This window comes from Lepeophtheirus salmonis, chromosome 12 (assembly GCF_016086655.4).
Source record: "Lepeophtheirus salmonis chromosome 12, UVic_Lsal_1.4, whole genome shotgun sequence".
Taxonomy (NCBI): Eukaryota; Metazoa; Arthropoda; class Copepoda; order Siphonostomatoida; family Caligidae; genus Lepeophtheirus; species Lepeophtheirus salmonis.
Genome location: NC_052142.2, coordinates 6642074 through 6663283, shown reverse-complemented (window position 1 = coordinate 6663283; position 21210 = coordinate 6642074). Strand labels below are relative to the sequence as shown.

The 21210-nt window shown below is 33.2% G+C and overlaps 1 protein-coding gene and 1 long non-coding RNA gene across 15 annotated transcripts in view; one reads left to right on the top strand and one right to left on the bottom strand.

Moving 5' to 3' along the window:
- The window catches only part of Camta (Calmodulin-binding transcription activator), a 77288-nt gene that overhangs the window by 31182 nt on the left and 24896 nt on the right, over nucleotides 1-21210 (bottom strand). For all 14 annotated transcript variants that reach the window (XR_011782421.1, XR_011782420.1, XR_011782419.1 and 11 more), the window contains 2 exons: nucleotides 17677-17880; nucleotides 4964-5035 (listed from right to left, as the gene is read on the bottom strand). Coding sequence is in view for 9 of the 14 variants with exons in the window: in XM_040722074.2 (XP_040578008.1) it covers nucleotides 4964-5035; nucleotides 17677-17880 (276 nt within the window). In the remaining 5 variants the exon portion in view is untranslated. The remainder of the gene's footprint in view (nucleotides 1-4963; nucleotides 5036-17676; nucleotides 17881-21210) is intronic.
- On the top strand, nucleotides 471-3025 carry LOC139906682 (uncharacterized). The gene is made up of 2 exons (XR_011782426.1): nucleotides 471-1677; nucleotides 1733-3025. It is a non-coding gene; the product is annotated as an uncharacterized lncRNA (long non-coding RNA).

Here is a 21210-nt window from a genome sequence, read left to right as displayed (position 1 = left end):
AGTACAAGAAGTGACTGAGGACCAGAAGCTCTTTTTCCGTTTCTCATTCAGCTATATCAGGATATGGCAGCTGTATACATCACACCAGGCGTATTTCTCCCATTAATGTAGAGTCACATCCCTTCCTTTTTCATTTGCTGCTTAATTGTGTGAGTATCTTCCCCCTGCAATTTATTCTACTGTTGTTGTATCGCTTGAGCGGTCAAAAAAGCTTGTGAAACTCTCTGTAAGCCTGAGTTTATACTATGTACTGTTTATGCCTATCTCGTCTAAATAAACAGGAGATTTGCATTTCGGATATGTAGTGCCATTTTTAATCATATTTTACACTGGGCTGTGTTGAGAGTTTATGTACTTTTCGAAAGATCCAGACAATTCAACCGTTTTTTAATTAGGTAGCGGTGCTAATATCAAGTTCCTGACGACTCCCACACGCTAATAATATACCATTAAAAGACAGTTAATCCATTATATCACCATCATTTTAGTCCAGAGTTAACTTAGAAATAAAAAAATCAACAGATTCTCAACACAGAGAATAATGAAAATAAAACTCATGGGTAAAGTTCTCACGAATACCAGTAATATTCTGAATTATTTTCATGTTAGGTTCCAGAAAACAGTAGGTACAGAAAGGAAATGTTTTCCTAAAAGAAAATCAATCTCAAGTAATCCCGAGAATATGGAAAATAAAGGAAAATATCGTTCCTTACATTGAATTTCATATGAAAGATAGTAAAGCATCAGGTCCTAATAGTATTTCGGGTAAATTTTTTACACTCCAAAAAAAGGGGATGGAACAGATTTTCATCACTGGAGGCCAATTACAGTTCTCAACAAATCCTATAGAATTAGTTCCAGAGTACTACCTCGTCAAATGGAACCAATTTTGAATAAAAATATTGGAATTGCACAAAAAGGTTTTTTATAACACAGGAAAATATCGGATGTTTCTCAAAATATTCAGGCTATTCTTGACTCTGTAAGAAAAAGAGATTCATTTTATGAGATTTTAGCTGTTGATTTTTATAAGGGTTTTGATTCCATTAATCATCGGAAAATTCTTAGAGGGGTCGGGGTTTTGCATCCAAAGAGGTTTTTTAAATCAAGATTGGGCACTACCATATAATGACTCGATAAAAATTTATATAGATGGAGTGGAGCCTAAACCAGTTAAATTAAATAAAAGCTGTAGGCAGGGATGTCCTTCTACTACATTCCTTTTTATTACTGCGATCGATGAGCTTGTAGTAGAGATATCAAAAAAGTATGGTAGGGTTGGAGTATGTTTTGAGGGAGATAAGCATATCATTGACTTATATTTAGATGATGTTACTATGACAATGGAAGCAAATTCAGAAGCTCAATTAATAAAAGTAATATTAAATTTCTTTGGAAAATTTAGGAAGAGATCCGGTCTGGAGTTGAATTTGAGTAAAACTGCTATTTTGCCTCTCTGTTCATGGAGTCCTGCTCAAGACCTCAAAGTTGGGAGCTGTATTATAAAAACGAAGATTGATATATTAGGCATTACATGGTAGAGTAATTGGATCCACGAACATAACTGGAACCAAATTAAGTCAACAGTAGATCAAAAAATCAACCTCTGGTTTACTAGAGGTTTTCTTTAAAAACTCCATCAAGGGCATCAAAATACCAAAATCTAATTTGGGGGAGGCATGTCCATTTATCAATTATCCTTCCGCGAATATACTGTAATTTTTTTTTGTAGAAATGTCGGGGAATCCCTCACTAGAATGGAGAAGAACAATTACTGAAACCAGAATATATAAAAGGCTTATGATGGGAACCAATCTTAACAATGATGTAACCACGGCACTATCTGAATGGTTGGGTCAATGTGCTCAATGTGGCTCAATGTGTTATCTGGACTAATGATCCTGTCCTTAATGAAGACTCAATAGTAGATATTATTTGGAATTATCTGTGTAAGAAGTTTTTCTTTGGGAAATTATAGGATCCATCTATTTTGGAAGAACAGGGTATTAGCAACGGCATTTTAGCTAGGCATGATATTCACTCCTCAGATCTATTGAATGACTGAAGAATCAAGTTTCCTCTTGCGAGGAGTTCAGGTCTCTAAATTATGTCATGCCCTTGACCTTTAAAATGGCATTGCCTAATTTTGAAGTTGACACGGATATATTATGTGATCTACATAGGAGACGATTTAGTGTCCCTGAATACTGGAAGAGCAGAACCAAGTCATCTTTGATAGGAATTAATGACAGAAAAAAACTCCCAGTCAAATTACAGATCTCCGCTAATTGTATTTTTTTCTCGAAGCCTTGTAAGGACTGTGATAAGATATTCAATGACACAGTCCATGCGTTTGTAGATTGCCCGTCTTTAACCATTGTGAAGCAATTTATAAAATTAAATGTAAAAGGTTTGATAGGTGGAGATGAAAAGTTTCAGAAAGTGATTTTGCTGTTTGGACTTTCATGGAGAAAAAAAGGAGCTTCATCCCAAACCAAAGCTTTGATTTTGTTCTACTAAACTCAAAAGCTCTTATTGCGAGCAGGATGACGTCATATGAATCGATTGTTGAGGAAACAGTGAGGGGTATAATTTTGGCCGCATCTGCGAGATATGTGGCCTTATTGCTGAAAATACCAAACATAGGAATGGATACATGGACCACAGCATCAGAAGTGATCATGTTTATTCCATCTATGGGACCCAACAAGGGAAGAGTTTTTAACAGAATAATCAAGAATTTTAGGAAAACCTTGTTATAGTATTGTAATTTTATTGTTTTAATTTTATGTATACATTTAATTAGGAGATTTTATTTCATTTGATGAATTTGTTCGGCACGTATAATTATAGTAAATGTGGTTCAACTTCAAGCACTAAATTTAAACTATCATGTTTTTTATGTATCTTTACGTAATTGCCCTGGAATTTATTATTAATTTTTTTAAATTATCTTTTTTGTTGATATATATATTAATATGAAGGAACCGAATAAAAAAATCAATTTTTATCAATTGGAACAGAATGTATGTTGGGGTTTACCAATTATAATGAACATTTCAAAAACCATCTTTTCGGATCATTGGACAAAGTTGATTTTCTCTCAATTTATTTAGAGTACCATCATGAAAGCAAATGAAATGGAGGCAACACAAGTGAAGTAGATAAATTTAGCATAATTCTTCTCTCTCGCGTTGCATGAGTCAACAGACGTAAGCCACATTTCCCAGTTTAGTGAAAATGCAAGATATGCAGTTAATGACACTACATGAGGAAAGTCTTGCTGTTATTACTATGTAAGAGACAACAAGAGGGGAGGATTTATTCAAGTGTTTCAATGACTTCTTGAAAGAAAGAAATATACCGATGGATAAGCTAATTTAGTTGTGTACTGATGGGGCTCCATGCATGGTAGGCAGACACAGAGGATTCGTAGCACTTCTTCGTGAATATGAAAAGAAACACATCCTAAGTTTTCACTGCATCCTACATATGGAATTATTTCCTGTTTGGATGTATGATGAACAGTTTGGTGTGGTGATGTCGCTGGTCATTCAGTCGGTTAACTTTATTATTGTCCGAACATTGAATGATCGCCATTTTACGACACTGCAAGATAAAGTTGGTAATAATGATTTTGGTCTACTTCTGCGCAGCAATATGTGTTGGTCGTCAAGGGGGAAGGTGCTTTGTTGTTTCTGAGTTGTCTGAGTGAAATATTTTATTGAAATGAAAAACTTCTAGCATCCTGAGTCAGCCAACACTGAGTGGCTCACAAAGTTATAATTTCTTGTGGATATGACTGAACATCTGAACCAGCTCAAGTTGAAAATCCAAGGCGTTGGAAACACAGCCGAATCCCTTCAACAAGCAGTGTTTGCATTAGAAAAAAAAACTGGAACTCTTCATCTCCAACATTGAAACATGATGAGGCTTGAAGTTTCCAAGTTAATAATTATCCATACAGATTATACATAACAAACTCCGATTATAAATGGAATTCATATCAGTTTGATTGAGATGAGGGATTTCTCTATTATATACATCAAGGAAACTGAAGGACGCTAATCAATGAAATAATTTTTAAGTATGAGAGACGAAGCAGAGTTGACTTAAGGAGAAAATGACTCAAGAATTTCAATGAAGGAGAAATAGATTGAGGATGATATTTCTCCCTGTTTCTGTTTCAATCGACTATTATACCTTTTATGGAGCTACTTAGTTTTTATAGAGGTACACAATGGTTCTATAGAAGACCTGCTAGAATTTATGTATTCTTAAGTATAGAGCCAATAATTAACGAGGTCAGAAGTCGCACCAAGATGGGAAGGAGCATCTGCAAAATGAAGGGTCCTTCTATTAAATGAGATGAGATCCACTGAGTAAAGCACAAAGAAGCGAGCGGCCTTGAACAGATCATGAAGTTAAAGAGAGGATCAGCTAGGATATCCAAATGGAAAAATATGATCTCCTAGGAATAAGAGTAGATGCAGATCCCATTACTTGTAATCCAGGCGTAGGGGGAACTATTTTAAGGCACTTGACTAATAATATTAACTATATTCAATATTGTACTAAGGTAAGTGGTAAATTATAGTCTTCAATAGAATAATTAAGCAAATAATAAATAAAAAGAATACATATAGTTGTAGTTTACATGTGCTAATTTTTAGTAATTTAGCATTATCTACATTAAAAAAGTATGAAATACTGCATGTAACCCCAATATTTCCTGATATTAAATACCCAACTCTCCAGCTTAAAAATCTTATCCATAGTCCTATCAAAAAAATTATCCACATCTCCTAATTGAGGGGAGATACCTTATTCTCAATATTTTAAATTTTAATAGTTAAGAGTACTGAACTTCTAATCTTTATAAAAATGTAAATAAGTTTTCATATACATATACATTCTCAAAATAATACTTAATATTAATTTAAATATTTCTTAATTTTATTACCTGTAAAAGCCAATAACATCGGCGATGAAAAGTTGGTAATATTGCGCTGTGCACGTAACATCCATAAATACACTGTTTTAAATGGTTTTTATGAAAAGAAAAAAAATAATTAGTTTATTATTTAAATTCATATTATATTAAGTCCAAAGTTAATAGAAATACAAGGTTAGACCATCATGTATTCGGGCTTACTAGAATTTTCAATTTGAAGTACCACAAGGAAGTGGTGGAAGTCAAACATCGGTGGGAAAAGCGTTAGGGTATAACTTTGTATTTCTGTTAAACTTCGATTATGTCTTTTATCTTTATTAACATTAACTTTGTATTAATATACGAAGTAAAGTATAATTTTTGATGTTAAAAAATTTATACGATTTGGATGTTCAAACTGAATTGCATCGATTGTATAAGATTCACTATATTAAAAGCAGACAGTCCAAAGAATAAATATTTAATAGTATAATAAAATTTATTTACTTTAATAAATCAGAACCTGAAATAAAGTGAATTAACAAAAAATAATAAGTCATTTAAGGTTATAAATATGTAGTGGCAGCTCGTAGAGGGTACTGCAGAACTGCAATATCCTTCAGTATTTCCATTAAAAAACTATGCATAAAGTTTATGAATTGATTAATTAAGTAATTATAATTATTATGTACAATGCACAAATAGTAAATGAGTATAAGCTAAACTGAATATATAATAAACTGTTATTATCGTATTTGATGATAAATGTGACAATTATCCAAGCATTAAATAATAACTTTACCATATGTAAAGCAGCAGTGTATTAGCAAAAAAATGGAAATACGCCTAGAACTGTAATCGGAATTAATATTGACAGTTCACAAGTTTTAGGGTTGTATTAAGCACACACGAGTACTAAACCTTTTGTATACAAAGCGTGTGTGTAAAATCTATCTGTTGGAGCTGTGAATCTTTCCAGTTCCAATTTTTAAAGCAAAACCGGCATTAAATTATTTCAAATAATCAAAAGTTAACTCGATTGGAGACCTTCAAAATTGGGTACCCAACCATTTTAAACATGTGAAAAAACAACAAAAATAATAAGTAATGGAAATTTTAAGTATCTATTCGGTAAATATTTAACAATAAAATAAAAATATTCAATTTTTCACATCACATTATGTGTTAAAAGAAAAAAAAATTATTATTATTTTTTGGTAAAACAAAAAAAAAAGAAATAATTTTTAAGAGATTTCGAGCATCAAAAAATCTACATGAAGATCCTAAAGCAATGCATTTCACTCTCCATCCGAATTCTACTTAACTAAATTCCAAAATTTACTTTAAAAAAAAAAAAAAATGATATTTATTTATTATATACCCCTATAAATTCTTAACAGATGCCACTAAAGTCTTCCAAATTATTTTTTGTAATTTTTGATAAAAAAGTGCCCAAAAAAGATATAATTTCCAGCTAAATATGGTTTCATTTAAATAGTTCACCTTAATTTTTGATGAAAATAGACATTTAACTAATGATACTTCTATACACAGAAAAGAACCAGTTCGTGTTGATTATCCATAAGATTTACGAAATATTTATAATAGCCGATGAAAATATTGAATGTCAATTAGAAAAAATATAATGTTAAATACATTTTGTAAAGATTAAGAACTGATTATACATGGGATGAATTGCAGGGTGATAATTTATAATTTGGACGTTGATAAAAGGATTGAATTTATCTTAGAACTCCAAATCTACACATCTTTCTATCGTACGTTACGTTTTTTAGATATATCGGTTTCACATAATTCGTGAATAATATTGCAGTTAGGCATTTTCACCACTAATACAATCAGAAAATTAAAGGTCAAGTTTTTAATTATTTCAAAAATGTTTTTACAGATTCTGATTTTCGTTTAGAATTCGACAATTTTTTTATAGGCTGAAATTAATTAAAGCCCTAAAGTTATAAAAAATGATAAGATTGCGTAAAAAGTTCCAAGTAACTTCTAGGAAATATTATTGTACACAGATTTACCTCACTAACACAAAAATAACCCACTTTTTGTTGTTTGCTGTCGATTTTTCTGCTTCTTTTCTCATAATCAGTATTCTGAACGTTTATTGGTTAAATTAGTATTAATTATTCCTAAAATTGCTGAAAAATTTTAACAATCATAGAACAACAGTTCCATAGTTGGGAAGATATGGCTAACATTAAACTAAGTTAGGTCCTTTTTTCAAGTTTCTTTTCGGAGAGAAAGGTTGTGTGATACAAAAAAAGTCACGACATGTGTAAAGTATGCTAGAAGAATTGAAAAAATGAGGATTATTTTCATTGAAATCACTGGTGAACCCATCTTAAGAGAGTAGAATCGACTTTTTCTTTGAGAAGTTGTTTACAGGTTTGAAATAATGAAGAAATTAATTTCAGAGACTATAGAATCATAAACAAATGTTAATTATTATACTTCAAAAAATTACTTGAATTAATAGTTTTTTTGTCTGAAATAAGATGTGTGACGTTCTTATCCAACATTCAAATTGTAAGCACTATTAATATTATATTTTGAGTTTGCTACTACGGCTTCAGGAAACGTTGGGAAATACAAAGTTGAACAAAATACGTAGGAAATTCATATTTGATGAATAGGTCTATTTATTTTTTTTAAGATCGAATATTTTTCTTTAATATTGTAGTATCACCAACTGGATGTATTATGTATGATAATGTGAATGATAGTTGTTATTGTATATATATATTTATCAGATTTAAGCTATCATGAGTTATTGTTATTTTGATATTATGTTTGATGATAAATGATGTGTTGAGAGGTTTATTGCTGAGTTGTGTGTCTGGATATGATACGCGTATGATGAGTAATCACCAAGGCCAATCATCACATGCTGGGAGCATGTGATGAGGTGAATTGGAGAGTTCTAGAACAACTAGCATTAGACCCCAAACGTCTATAAATATATGTTATGATGTATGTAGGGGAATGAATCGCCAGATTATCTCCGAAGAACTAAGTAATAAATAAGGCAGTGTGCAAACGTACTACGTGATTCTTATTATCAACCCTAAACTCCAAAACAACAACTTAAGGTAGGCCTAATAGTTATCCCATTGAACACAGCGGTGTTCTCATTTGACTCCCACTAAATTGTATCCTGAGAAGGAATGCTTATCAAATATTGATCTTATATTAATCCAAACTAAAAAATATAAGTAAACTTTGTAGTAGCCTTTTCCACGATTCCTTTAAAGTAGAATCAATGCGCAAAATCACTGTCCACCCTACAGTTTTGTAAATTTATTTTGGGTAGTTTTAGATCTGACTGTAGATTTCTTAAAGAAATATGTAATTATAACCCAAAATAAATTTAAGTCAATGATAAAATTTAATGTCGGTTAAAAATTATTGAATTATCATGTGACTTAAGGGGAATGGGATGAGTTGGAGTATATAGACAAATTTATATATGTTATCTCTTTTGTATAATTATTTTGTGTTTATGTATTCAATTTTACATGTATATATTTATGTATGTTGGATCGAAGAATATAATCTGACATACATGTTCAATCCGACATTAATCTATAGCAGATATATATTTGGAGATGAATAATTAAATTGAAGGTTATATTATTAGAAGAACACAAATAAATAAAGGGGTAGAGATAATTAGTAAACTCATGTATCTATATATATTTCTTTAGACTAAGCTGGGGTGAGACGAATAGTGATACGCCCATTTGATTCGATTTTGAATCTGAAATAAGTTTTGATTACGCTTTGAGGTCAGGATAAATAGTAAATCGCTGTCTTGCCAAATTAAGTTTTTATAAAATTACTGACCTATTAGTTTTAACAATTTAAAGGACAGAAAATGCAGGCATCAGGCGACAATCTCAATCCATCGAGGTCACAGACCTTAACCAGGGAGCAGCTAAAATTGTATATTGGCCAACAGGTCAATAAAGCATCAAAACAATTTCAGGGGAACCAAAAGAACCCCCTGAAGGCGTATGATGGTAGTACTGACTTCCATTACTGGAAAATCGGTGAAAGATACAGGGGTGGATGAGATTCTCATGTGTAAATGGGCGGCGGAGGCCATGTGTGCTCCCGTGGAACAGACAGTCCGGCACATAGTCATGGACACATATTTTACCTTTGACGAGAGTTTAGGGGTCCCCCTGGAGATAGTCAAGGGCGTAACACATTTAATGGAGCGGTTAGACACCACCATTAATAGTGTTGGGGGGAAAGAAGAGGCGATGGCGGCCTTCCAAATGAGATTGCAGAGGACGGGGGAAGGTACTAAAAAGTACTTTTTCATATTAAAGAACCTCTGGCTTACGGCCTATGGTCCTACGAAAGACACGGACCATAGTGCTTTTAAGAAGTAGTTTTTGCAGGGCCTGTTAAATAGGGTAATTGCAAAAGCTACTAGGAAAATAAATTATGACCATTCTGAGATGACGGTAGAAGAAGTGCTTCGACATGTAGATCACTATGAGAGGGCGGATCAGGTCGATTATGTCGACCAAAAGGAATATAAGAGGGATTGGGGACGAGCTGTGCCAAGTAAAGCACCCAATGTAAATGCCCAAAGCCCCATTACGCCATGGTTGAACCCATGGAGGTAGATGCAATAAGTCTTCCCACGCAAGGAGACCATTGCTTGATCCACCCTCAGGGTCGTCACAAAATGAAGGATTGCTTCATAGTAAAGAAGTATAAAAGGGAGGAAGAAGAAAGACAGGGCGCTACTGCGGCACTCGAGGTTTAAACAGAAACCAAAGTGTTTTATCTGTCAAAAGGAGGGGCATATTAAAAGAAATTGCCCCTTGGCTAAAAATAAGCCGGAAACTCCTAAGGGGGAAGAACCCCCCTTAGGTATTATTTCCCAAAGCGACGCCATCGCGGACAGCACAAATACCAAAGGGGATCTGACGCATCCAAAAGACTTTGGGGAAGAAACTACAATGAGCAAATTTGCTGAATCGAGTTTAGCAAGCTTAAATCTGCCAGGTAGTCAGCCAATTTGGTTCTGGGCCAAGTTGGGTGGTATGCGGTTTCAGGGATTAGCAGACACTGGAAACCGGGCACTCGATCTTATTGACGAGGCATTATGGAGGAGGTCAAATACTTGCAAGGACCTGAAAAAGGCGGACATTGTAGTGGGTTCAGTAGGGGATAATAGGTTAGATATTATTGGTATTCCTACTGAACCGGTTGTAATCATGGTGGAAAATTTAGAAGAACCATGGAAGATAAACCCCTAGTAGTTCGTGGGCTAGGGGTGCCATTTATACTATCACTGAAAACTATGAGACAGCTGTCCATATCATTAGAATTAGGTGAGGATATCATTGCTGGGGTTGGGACTAGCGGGACAGAAATTCGGTTAACAGAATATCTGGGTTCTGACGAGGCAATGGAACTTGTCTCCACTTTAATGTTAATTGACTGTGAAGAAGTTGCTGAGGTAATTATTACTGAGAAGACGGTAATTCCCGTAGAGAAGACGGTAATAATTGAGGCTACAGCCAAAGGGTACAAGGTAACTGATGACGGCACATCAAATATTGTATGGTTTACAGCAACTGAAGAAGATTGGAAAATAAATCTTGAGTCACAATTAACAGAAGTGAGGATGACGAGGCGGGGCGATAGTCGAGTAAAATTAGTCATTTCGACTGTTGAAGAAGAACCCCGGCGGATAGCTCAGGAAGAAAAATAGGAACTATCCGACGATTGAAGCGTTACACGCCAACTCATGAAAATTTGTTAGCTTCAATGGAGATGGAGAAAATCTGCCCTCCATCTGAAGAACTTGAAAAATTAGACCCTAATATTAATTATTCACTAGTACTAGATAAATTGTTTCAATATATTGGAAAACCTATTAAAAGAGTAGCTAGTGAGGCGGAGAAAATTAAAAATGAAATTAATATTATGTTTGGGGGGAGAGTTCGAAAGAATGATTATCTGAGCGGTAATGAACGGGCACTAGTAGAAGAGTTATTATATAGATTTTATGGTATATTATCAAAAGACTCCTCCAATGTAGGCCGCACGGAAATATTAAAGTTGTGGTGGATACTAGTGAAAATGAACCGGTGAAGGCGAAGGTTAGACCTATGAATCCAGCTGTGGAAGAAAGTTTTAAAGGACAACTTCAACAATGGATTGAGGAAGGAATAATTGAACCGACCATAAGTGAATGAGGATCAGAACAAGTTAACAATTGTTTCCCCATTTGGGACTTATAAATTCCTTCGGATGCCTTTTGGACCCAAGAATGCGTGCGGACATATGCACGATTAATGCGTCAAGTTTATGGTCCACAACTAGACCGGCGAGGACTCCTCGGATTCTTTGATGACAATCTCATCTTAGGATGTACGTTCATGCAAACACTATGTAGATTTGCTGAATTTATGCTCAGGACTGAGAAGGCTAATCTCAGGGTAAAGGCTACGAAAACAGATTTGTTTACGCCTATGACGAATTGGTTAGGGCACAAGATAGGGGAGGACATGTTGCTCCGGCTGATAGACTAGTAGAAGCTGTTCAGCATTGGCCTATTCCTGCTAACAAGAGGGATTTCCAAACCTTCTTGGGCAAGACCTCTTATTATCGTAAATTTATAGCATCATATGCTAAAATAGCTGAACCAATTGCAAAACTTCTCCGCAAAGATGTAGAATGGCAGTGGGCTAAGAGCCAAGATGAAGCATTTAATGAATTAAAGAAAAGGTTGCAGGTAAAACCATTATTAAATACCCCAGACTTTTCAAAAGAATTTATTGTTGAAACAGATGCTTCAAATTTTGCCATTGGCGCCGTGTTAACGCAAATAGGGATGATGGTAAAGAACATCCGATTGCGTACGGTAGCAAGTCCCTTAATCAATCACAAAGAAATTATTCTGCAACGCAGAAGGAATTGCTAGCTGTAGTCGAGTTTGTAGAACATTTTAAGTATTTTATAATGGGAAGAAAGTTTGAAATCAGGACTGATCATCAACCTTTACAATGGTTCATGAAATCAGTTGCGCTTACTGGAATGTTACACAGATGGAAGGAGAGGCTTATGGAATATGAATTCGAAATTAAGTATAAGCCTGGAAAAAGAAATCAGAATGCTGATTCTTTGAGTAGAAGACCCGACCATGAAGAAGGTGTAACGGAAGAAAGTAAAAAGCCCAATGAATATGATTTCAAACTAATGAAAGCTATAGGCAAACCCATTGCAAATGTTGCTGCGGTAACAACTCGACGCAGGAAAAAGAACTTGATCAAGAACAAGAAAGGATCAAGGTAATAGAGCAAGAGATGTATTGAGGTACAAGATAAGGAAAAAGAAATCAATGAAAACGAAATTGATGATATCTCAACAGATAAATTTATAAAACTAGATTTTTATAGGTCACAAAGTGATGATACTTGCATGAAATATATTAAGGGTTTGTTAATGAAAAACAAAACGGTTGAGGAAATTAAAGCACAAGGTAATAAATTATTGTCGCGGGAAATTAAAGCTTATCTTAGAATATATAATCAATTACATTTAATTGATGGTAAATTGTATATGAAGGATAAGGAAAATGGAAATATGAGAATTTGTGTACCGGAAAAAGATATACGTACAGTTATTGCAACTGTACATGTACATCCTTTATCAGCGCATCCTGGAATGACAAAGTCAAAATTATTAGCTAAACAATATTTCTATTGGACAAATATGGATAGAAATATTGAGGATGAAATAAAAGGTTGCGAAGTCTGTGTTTGTGCAAAGGAAAGGAGACAAAGACCATTGGAAAAAATGGGACAAACTTCTACAGCCATCAATGAAAGATTCCTTGTATTTTACATGGATTTGATGGGTCTGATGTACAACGGTTATGCCAGTGATCCTAAGTATTTAATGACAATCACTGATGCATGTACTAAATTTCCAGAAGCGTTCCCCTTGAAGGAACCTACAGTTGAAAATATTTGTAAGATATTATTAACTGAATTCTTCCCAAGGTATGGAACGGGTATGAAATTAGTAACAGACAGGGGTTCACAATTTATTTCCAAATTAATGCGACAGGTGTGCGATGAGTTAGGAGTCATTAAAGCAGAAACTCAAGCTTATCAACCTCATACTAACCCGGTTGAAAGATTAAATAGGGATATTGGACAAGCTATTAGAACATTAATGGTCCAAGAAAATATCCCTGATAATAAATGGCATAAATGCCTAGGGGAGCCTTGGCTCAAATAAGGTTCCTAATTGTACCGAGGTTAGGGTATTCTCCATTTTTCTTAGTAACTGGAGCACATCCAGTGGTTCCTGCAGTTCAATTAGATTCAAATATGCAAAATGCTCCTACATCAGTTAATGAACTGGTAAATACAGTTACTGATGCGTTAGAAAAAGTTAGAGTCCAACAATTTGAAAGTCATTTAAAGAATAGAGGCTTATAATAAAAAAGTAGTCCAACAGGTAATTAATGTTGACGATGAGGTGTTTTTGTGGGCACCACAAACTGACAAGAATCGTAAATTGGCTACTTATCAAAACGGACCATTTAAGGTTCTAAAGGTAATAAACGACAGAATGGTTGAGATTAGAACAAACAAGGGTCCTAAAAAAGTAGCTAAGGACAGACTACGGGTAATATCGGGAAAAGATATTTCTAAAGAATTGATTCCCTTTAATACACCTCTCTATAGAACAGAAAGAAATAGACCTTCAGACTCTAGACTAACGGAAGAGAACGAAAGTAATCATTTAGATCGAGTAATTCAATTTTCATATCCTGATTCTCCTGAAATTCAAACAATTCCTAAGATTTCTACATCCATAAGTAATAAAGATATAGAAGATCTTCCAAAAAAAGGGATGATGAGGAGGAGAATGGAAAACAAGAGGATAAAAATGAAAATGGTAATATGGATGAACTCGAGGAGGCATATATGAGTGAAGCAGGAGCGGAAGAAATAAGAAAAGAAGTAAAGAATATGGAAGAATCGCCCAATAAGATGCAAGGATCTGTTGAGAAGAAGAATAAAAAACGAAAAGCAATGCCTGAATATAAACAGAAGTCAAAGAAATTATTAAGTGCCGCCTTTGATGAACTAGCTGCGTTGCTAGATGGGAAAACACGCCCTAAGTCATATAAAAGGAAACCAGTCAGCCCCCACGCACAAGGTAAAAAGGAATCGCGTATAGAGTCAAGTGAAGAGAGCGAGCTCGACTTGAGTGAAGAAGATGAACAGACTGAAAGAGAACTAGAAGATACAATTAATATATCTTCTACAGATGTTCCACAGGAGAAAGAGGGTGAGGAAAATAGTTTTCCTTAAAAAGGAATAAGTAATAAATATTTAATTGTGATTTGAACTTAAAAAGAAAAGAATTAAATATAATTAAATATGAAGTTACTTATTTTATTATTATCACTTACTTTTGTGTTTGAAGTTCTTCAAGTTAATTCAGAAAGTGAAATTAATGGAAAGGAAGAACTCGTCAATTCTATTCGAGGAAATGGGTAGAGTGGGAACTTCAGTACAATTGATAGAGGTCAGGACGGAATTACCAATGGTTAAAATCAACAGAAGAATTGAAAACGTCCTGGGGAGTATGCATGCTACAATTAAGTATATGAACATTGTGCGTATTCCCAAGTCATTGACGAATGCTCTACAACAAAGAATAGAATATATCCGCACACACATGAATGAAGTAATGATGTTATGTGGGTATAAGAATGACGGAAAAACGAAAAGGCAAGTGATAGTGGGCCTCGGAGTATTGGGAGGCTGGATGCTTAAGGGGTTGTTCACAAAGTTCTTCTCAAGTGATGATCACTCAAGGTATGAATCAGAGATATTGGATACCTTGGCACAGCAAGAAGAAGAACTAAGGGCAATCCGTGGAGCAATAAGAAACTTAGCCACAAAGTATGATACCCTTAAGAATGTCACAATGATGCTTCACAATCAGCTACAAGAAGTAGAAAGGGTTGAACCAATGATAATGGTGTTGACAACAATCTCAGAACAGATCAACAAATGGATCAGGGAATACAGGCTGGTATGACCGGGAGATTAACACCAGACTTGTTATCAATCAATGATGTGGGGAAGATCTTGGATATGGTAAAAGAAAGGAATCATGATGGATCAATCAGTCCAGTTGAAAGTGAGAGTATTGGGAATTTTTACTCTCTGCCTGTGCAACTGGAAAGAACGGCAAACGGATTAGATGTGGCGGTTCGATTACCCTTATATTACAAAGATAATCTATACGAGTTATATAAGTATAGGGAACTCCTGATGTCATATCGATCACCAATAGGAAAATATTTAGTGATTGATGACATAAAGGGTATTTATAAATTGAAACAGATGAATTAGTGGATTGTATTCATATTGAAGATATTCGTCTGTGTCCACATTTAAGGTTGTTCAGAATTGGACAAAATGGTTGTTTGCCTGCATTGATTCATGGTAACTTTAAATTGGCTAAGGGATTATGTGACATAATGTTACATAAATCGGATGACGTGTTTGTGTCGCAAATCAACGATGGAAAAATATTCGTGGATGTGCAGAAGACACAAAGGATCAAAGCGTCATGTACAAGTGGTTCTGGTAGGACAACAAAACGTCGAGAAGCACTTGGGTCCGGACAATGGATGATCACATTGCGGAATGATTGCAATGTGAGGATTGGTGATTACTTGATTGGAGAAAGACCAGTGACAAGTAAGATCAAGGTGAGGGTCGTGGAAATGATGATTCTGGATGAGGTGGAAGATGTTATTGCGGATTTAAACCTCCATGAAAGCTGGGTTTATGGTAATGGACAATCAAGCCTCAAGGACAAGCTAGAATTATTGACGGAACCTCAGAAAGCAATATCTATAGACAAGTTGAGGATAATGGCAAGAACTGCCAGGGTTGAAGAGAATCGTTTTTGGATATACGGTATAGTGGTTATTGAAACTTTATTAATCATTATATTTTCAGGATTCTTTGTGACGTTGCTCTGTAAGGTACGAGCTAGAAGAGCTGTACAGGAGTGAGTTAAATCCTGAAGGGCTGTATATCGGGAAAGAAAGACGAGGTCGTCTTTTCCTCAAGGAGGGAGCATCTGTAGTATCACCAACTGGATGTATTATGTATGATGATGTGAATGATAGTTGTTATTGTATATATATATTTATCAGATTTAAGCTATCATGAGTTATTGTTATTTTGATATTATGTTTGATGATAAATGATGTGTTGAGAGGTTTATTGCTGAGTTGTGTGTCTGGATATGATACGCGTATGATGAGTAATCACCAAGGCCAATCATCACATGCTGGGAGCATGTGATGAGGTGAATTGGAGAGTTCTAGAACAACTAGCATTAGACCCCAAACGTCTATAAATATATGTTATGATGTATGTAGGGGAATGAATCGCCAGATTATCTCCGAAGAACTAAGTAATAAATAAGGCAGTGTGCAAACGTACTACGTGATTCTTATTATCAACCCTAAACTCCAAAACAACAACTTAAGGTAGGCCTAATAGTTATCCCATTGAACACAGCGGTGTTCTCATTTGACTCCCACTAAATTGTATCCTGAGAAGGAATGCTTATCAAATATTGATCTTATATTAATCCAAACTAAAAAATATAAGTAAACTTTGTAGTAGCCTTTTCCACGATTGCTAGAAAAGGACACTACAATATTTTTTTTTTAATCCTATAATTAATTTTCTGATTGTCTAAGTGGTGAAAAATTAATATTATCCATATTAGTTTCGAATTACTAATCGAAGAAACCTGACGTAAAAGAGAAATGCCAAGATCTGTGTTTGATTCTGCCTTCAAAAATAAATTCAATCCCTCTATCTAATTTGTAAAAATAATATGTTTTTGTTTTTTATTTTATGCCTTGACTATCATAGAAATGCAAAGTTACATCTAATTACTGTTCAGATTATATTAATTGAAAATTTACAAAATTCCTAATCCATGGTACTTTTTTTATCAACTCTACTATTTAAGTGATTTGTAATGATATGAACATTGACTAAATAGCGGTGAGCGTAAAAACCACGCTTTTTTTCTTTATTGTAAAGTGAAAAATATATAATTTGAGGCACCTTCAAATGTCTTCGTGACAAGTAATGTGAGTAAAAGCTTAAAAATGAGGCAAATTTTTTCTTAATTTGTAAATCCTCTGTTTATTTGTATATTATTTTCTATGAATAATTTAATTTTGTAACAAATTAACTATTTGATTCAGTTGCACATTATTCATTTATATAAGCTTAAGATTTTAGGTTATTAGTTCATATTTGGCTCTTTAAATGGCGCACGTGTTGACCAAACTCTCCTTTTCTAAGGCACTGCTTATACCTAAGGAGTCAAGGGTCTTGAGTCCTTTATTTATGCCTAATTGGTGCAGCTCTATTAGACCAATAAGGAATTTGAAACGTTTGATCTTCTTTAAATAGTACCCTTTTATTTCATATTTTCACAATGCTTTTGGCTAAACATTATTTAAAAAGATAACTTCATTTTAATTAAATGACTTGGGAATCAAATATTCTGAATTCAATAAAATGTATGTTTCAATCAAATCTACAATAAGCATCAATCCAAAACGATTAAACTCAAAATTACTTATAATTGAAGTTAAATATAAATATTGTTCATCTTACTTCCATTCCTTGAACCTTCAGTTTCATATGATCCTCCCTAGTTGTTTTCCCATCTTTTCTTTTTTTCCAACAATATCCATCTCTTCTATAGCGAACTTTTTTACGAGAATATAGTAACATTGACCCTGATTTCGGTCGAATTTTAACCTCTTTTGATAACCACTCTAAATGACGATCAAATGCAATTAGCATAGATGCAATTTCCTAAAAGAAATAAAGAATAATTTCAAATTGTTTTACAAGTTTAATAAATATCTATATTAATAAAGTAAAGTTTGTCTTTCTGTCTGTATATAGGAAAACGAGTCACCAGGTTCACTGTATATAGTACTCCATGATCTATATAATAATATATTTTGATCTAAGAAATAACAATAAAGTCTTATTAATGAAATATTGTAGGCGTGTGCATATAGGCTATATGCACATGCCTGCAATGTTATTTATTTGTTATGCTATATCATATAGCATCCAACTTTTATACAGAGTGCACTGTATATAGTACTCCCTGGTGATTATCATGTGGTTGTGTTATGTTTAAAAATTAAGATAATAACTTATATATCATATTCCCAGTCTAATAATTTTAAGTAAACATATTTTACTTTTTATATTTACATAACCAACATTCAGACTGTTATTATATTCAATTATAATCGTAGTGTCTGCAAAAAGACTTATCAACATATATGTATATGTTATCAAAAACTAATATACAATAACTTTTGTAATTATATAAGTCCTCTTTAGAAAGTTAAATTTGATTTTTTTCTATGCGTACATATTTCATCCAAATTGGTTAAAAATTACATTTGCTATTGATTTCTTTTGATTCTTGCGTTTTCATATTATTTTATTTGTTGAGTCGATATTGATCTGTTATTTAATAATATTATTATATAATTTAATTTTTTATTTTAGCAGTTTTCTTCATATAAAAAAACTAAACCTACAATTTCTGAAAGCTTGCATCCTGTTCTTTTCAAATATGTATAGTTAAGTACATTCCCAAATTTAGCATTTAAAAATGATGATTGATACCGGATCATTTCTTAATTTCAAATAGATGTCGTGTTGTTTTTTTTTTAATTTTATAATTTATTATATTGTGATAAGTAGTATATCAGCTTAAAATAATTGTGCCATTATTTTTTTTTTTTTTCACCTTTTCTTTTTATTCTGACATTTTTTCTACTACCATTTTTTCCTTACAATTTTTTTCCTAAGACCTATTGAATGACCACAACATTTTATTGACTACATGGCAAAAATGAAAGAATGTGGGTCAGCACCCCACAACTCTAGTTAGAACCAATGACTATTAAACTTAAAAGTGAGTTCGGAACCCATCGAACTGTTACACATAATCCAAGTAAATCTTGACCATTTCTAGAGTATATATTTACCAAATTTCTTTTCTTTTGGGTCTTAAAATCCAAATTTATTCTTGAAATTTTCCATATTTTATGTGGCACATTACTCAAAATTGTTGAATAATTTTTATAACATCTATCCTTTGTTTAACCTCATATAAGTACCCTTTGATCCTTTTCATAAAATATTTTAACTTGTCCTTTTTCACCAATTTCACCATGTTTTATTGCTTAAGATATGACTTTTCATTGCCGAAACTAAATTTTAATGCCATCCTCCTTTCTTGATTAATTTTAAATACTCAGTAACAAGACTTATGTCAAAGGATGGACACTCAAAGTTCAAGGGAAAAATAGGACCATGATTAGATTTTTTTTGTTTGTGGGTTGACTAGCTTGATATGGCATATTTATTTCTTTATCATGATTAAGAATCAACTATGTATCACAAAAAAATGCTCAAAAATTTAAAAAAAATCTGAAATATAGTTCCTAAGAAAAATTACATAAGTGTAATCCCCCCAAAAAATTAACAAAAAAGAATAACTTTACAATCAACGCCCCCGATTTTGATAAATTTGTAATTTTTGTTTAAAGAAATATATTAATATTTTCAAGATTAGTAGAAATACCAAGTTATACCATTACGCTTTTCCAACTGATCTGTTACTTCCACCACGCTTTCTAATAGTGATGTCAAAGAGTATATACATCATATAATTCATAGTATTTTTGTAAATATACCGTTGTTATACTCTATGACGTCAAAATATGTCTGTCTTGCCCAGTAGTCAGTGCGTTACATCAAATTGAATATTCTGGTAAGCACAGTTACAAGATGCTATAACACTGTATTTCTATTAACCTTGAGTATTTTAAGTAAAACGATCAGCGTGTCTCAGATATTTTTAATCATTGTTGCGGGAAATGTGGCGTGCAGTTTAATAAGCTCAATAAGAATATACATATGTTCATCAGTGATTCCATTACACATCCGATCTCTCAATAATATTATGATTGCAAGAGGTTGTTGAATACTACAAAAATCTTCCAAAAAAGTGGATTTCTTCAAGAGCCTACATATCCACAAAAGATTAAACGTCCCTATTCTCCGGTGAGGACTTTTATTTTAAATACTACTTCAACAATCTTCGTTTATGTAACCACTTGTTTTTGATAGCATAAGAAAGAAGAGATATTAAGCTACAATATGCGAAAAATTCAGCGTTGTAATTACAGTTATTGAGTTAAAACAAATAGAAAACTTAAATTTTGACAAAATTTACTAGACAAAATATATTTTTGTATTATAAAAAAGTATTTAAACTAAAATTTTGTAGTAGAAGACAACAAGGGATACCAATAAATAAAAGTTTTGAAAATCAATTGGTTAGTAGTTGCACAAATTAAGTTAGCAAAGCTGTCAGTACAGCTATGAAGAAGCATGTTATATATGGTGATGAGAATTTTTTAGCTTCCCCGTTTTTTATAGTTGGTAAACTGAAGATTGAATTTTCTTTCCTAAGCTGTTGTCATTATTATTCAATTTATGTGGAGTGAACTTCCTTTTTTACAACATAAAATATATGATTGATTTTTTCAAAACCGAATTGAACATTTGCGTGTGGTCAGAAAAGACGGAGAGTAATCCTGAGGATTTGTTGCAGAGTTATAGTTGTTAGTCCTTGTTGGACTCAGAGTAGAATTGGTGATCGAAATCGGAGTGATTTTTGATAATGCCCCTGTTTATTTCATTCTTCCACTCCTCCCCTGTCACCGCTGATTGAAATTGATGTTATGAAACGTCATGGCAGCCAAGCTTCTCTCCTCCAAAACATTCCTCAAATTGTCAAGGTTACCATGTTGGGTTTTTGGTTAATTTTTTTAGCATGTCAAAAATGCTCCCATTTAGCATCATGTATTATACTCGTATTTTTTAGATATTAAAGACAATTACTACCTTATTTGTTATTTATTTATTTATTTTATTATAATAAATCTTTCTAAAAAATAGCTTTTTTATTTTTTCTTATCTACATAGTATCAAATAGCCAGTTCCAACAGATATACTTCATTTAGACGCAATTATTTACATATGTGGCCTTTTTCTACTTGACAATCTTAACAGGCGTTTTATTTCTAAAAGTTGTTGTCATTATTA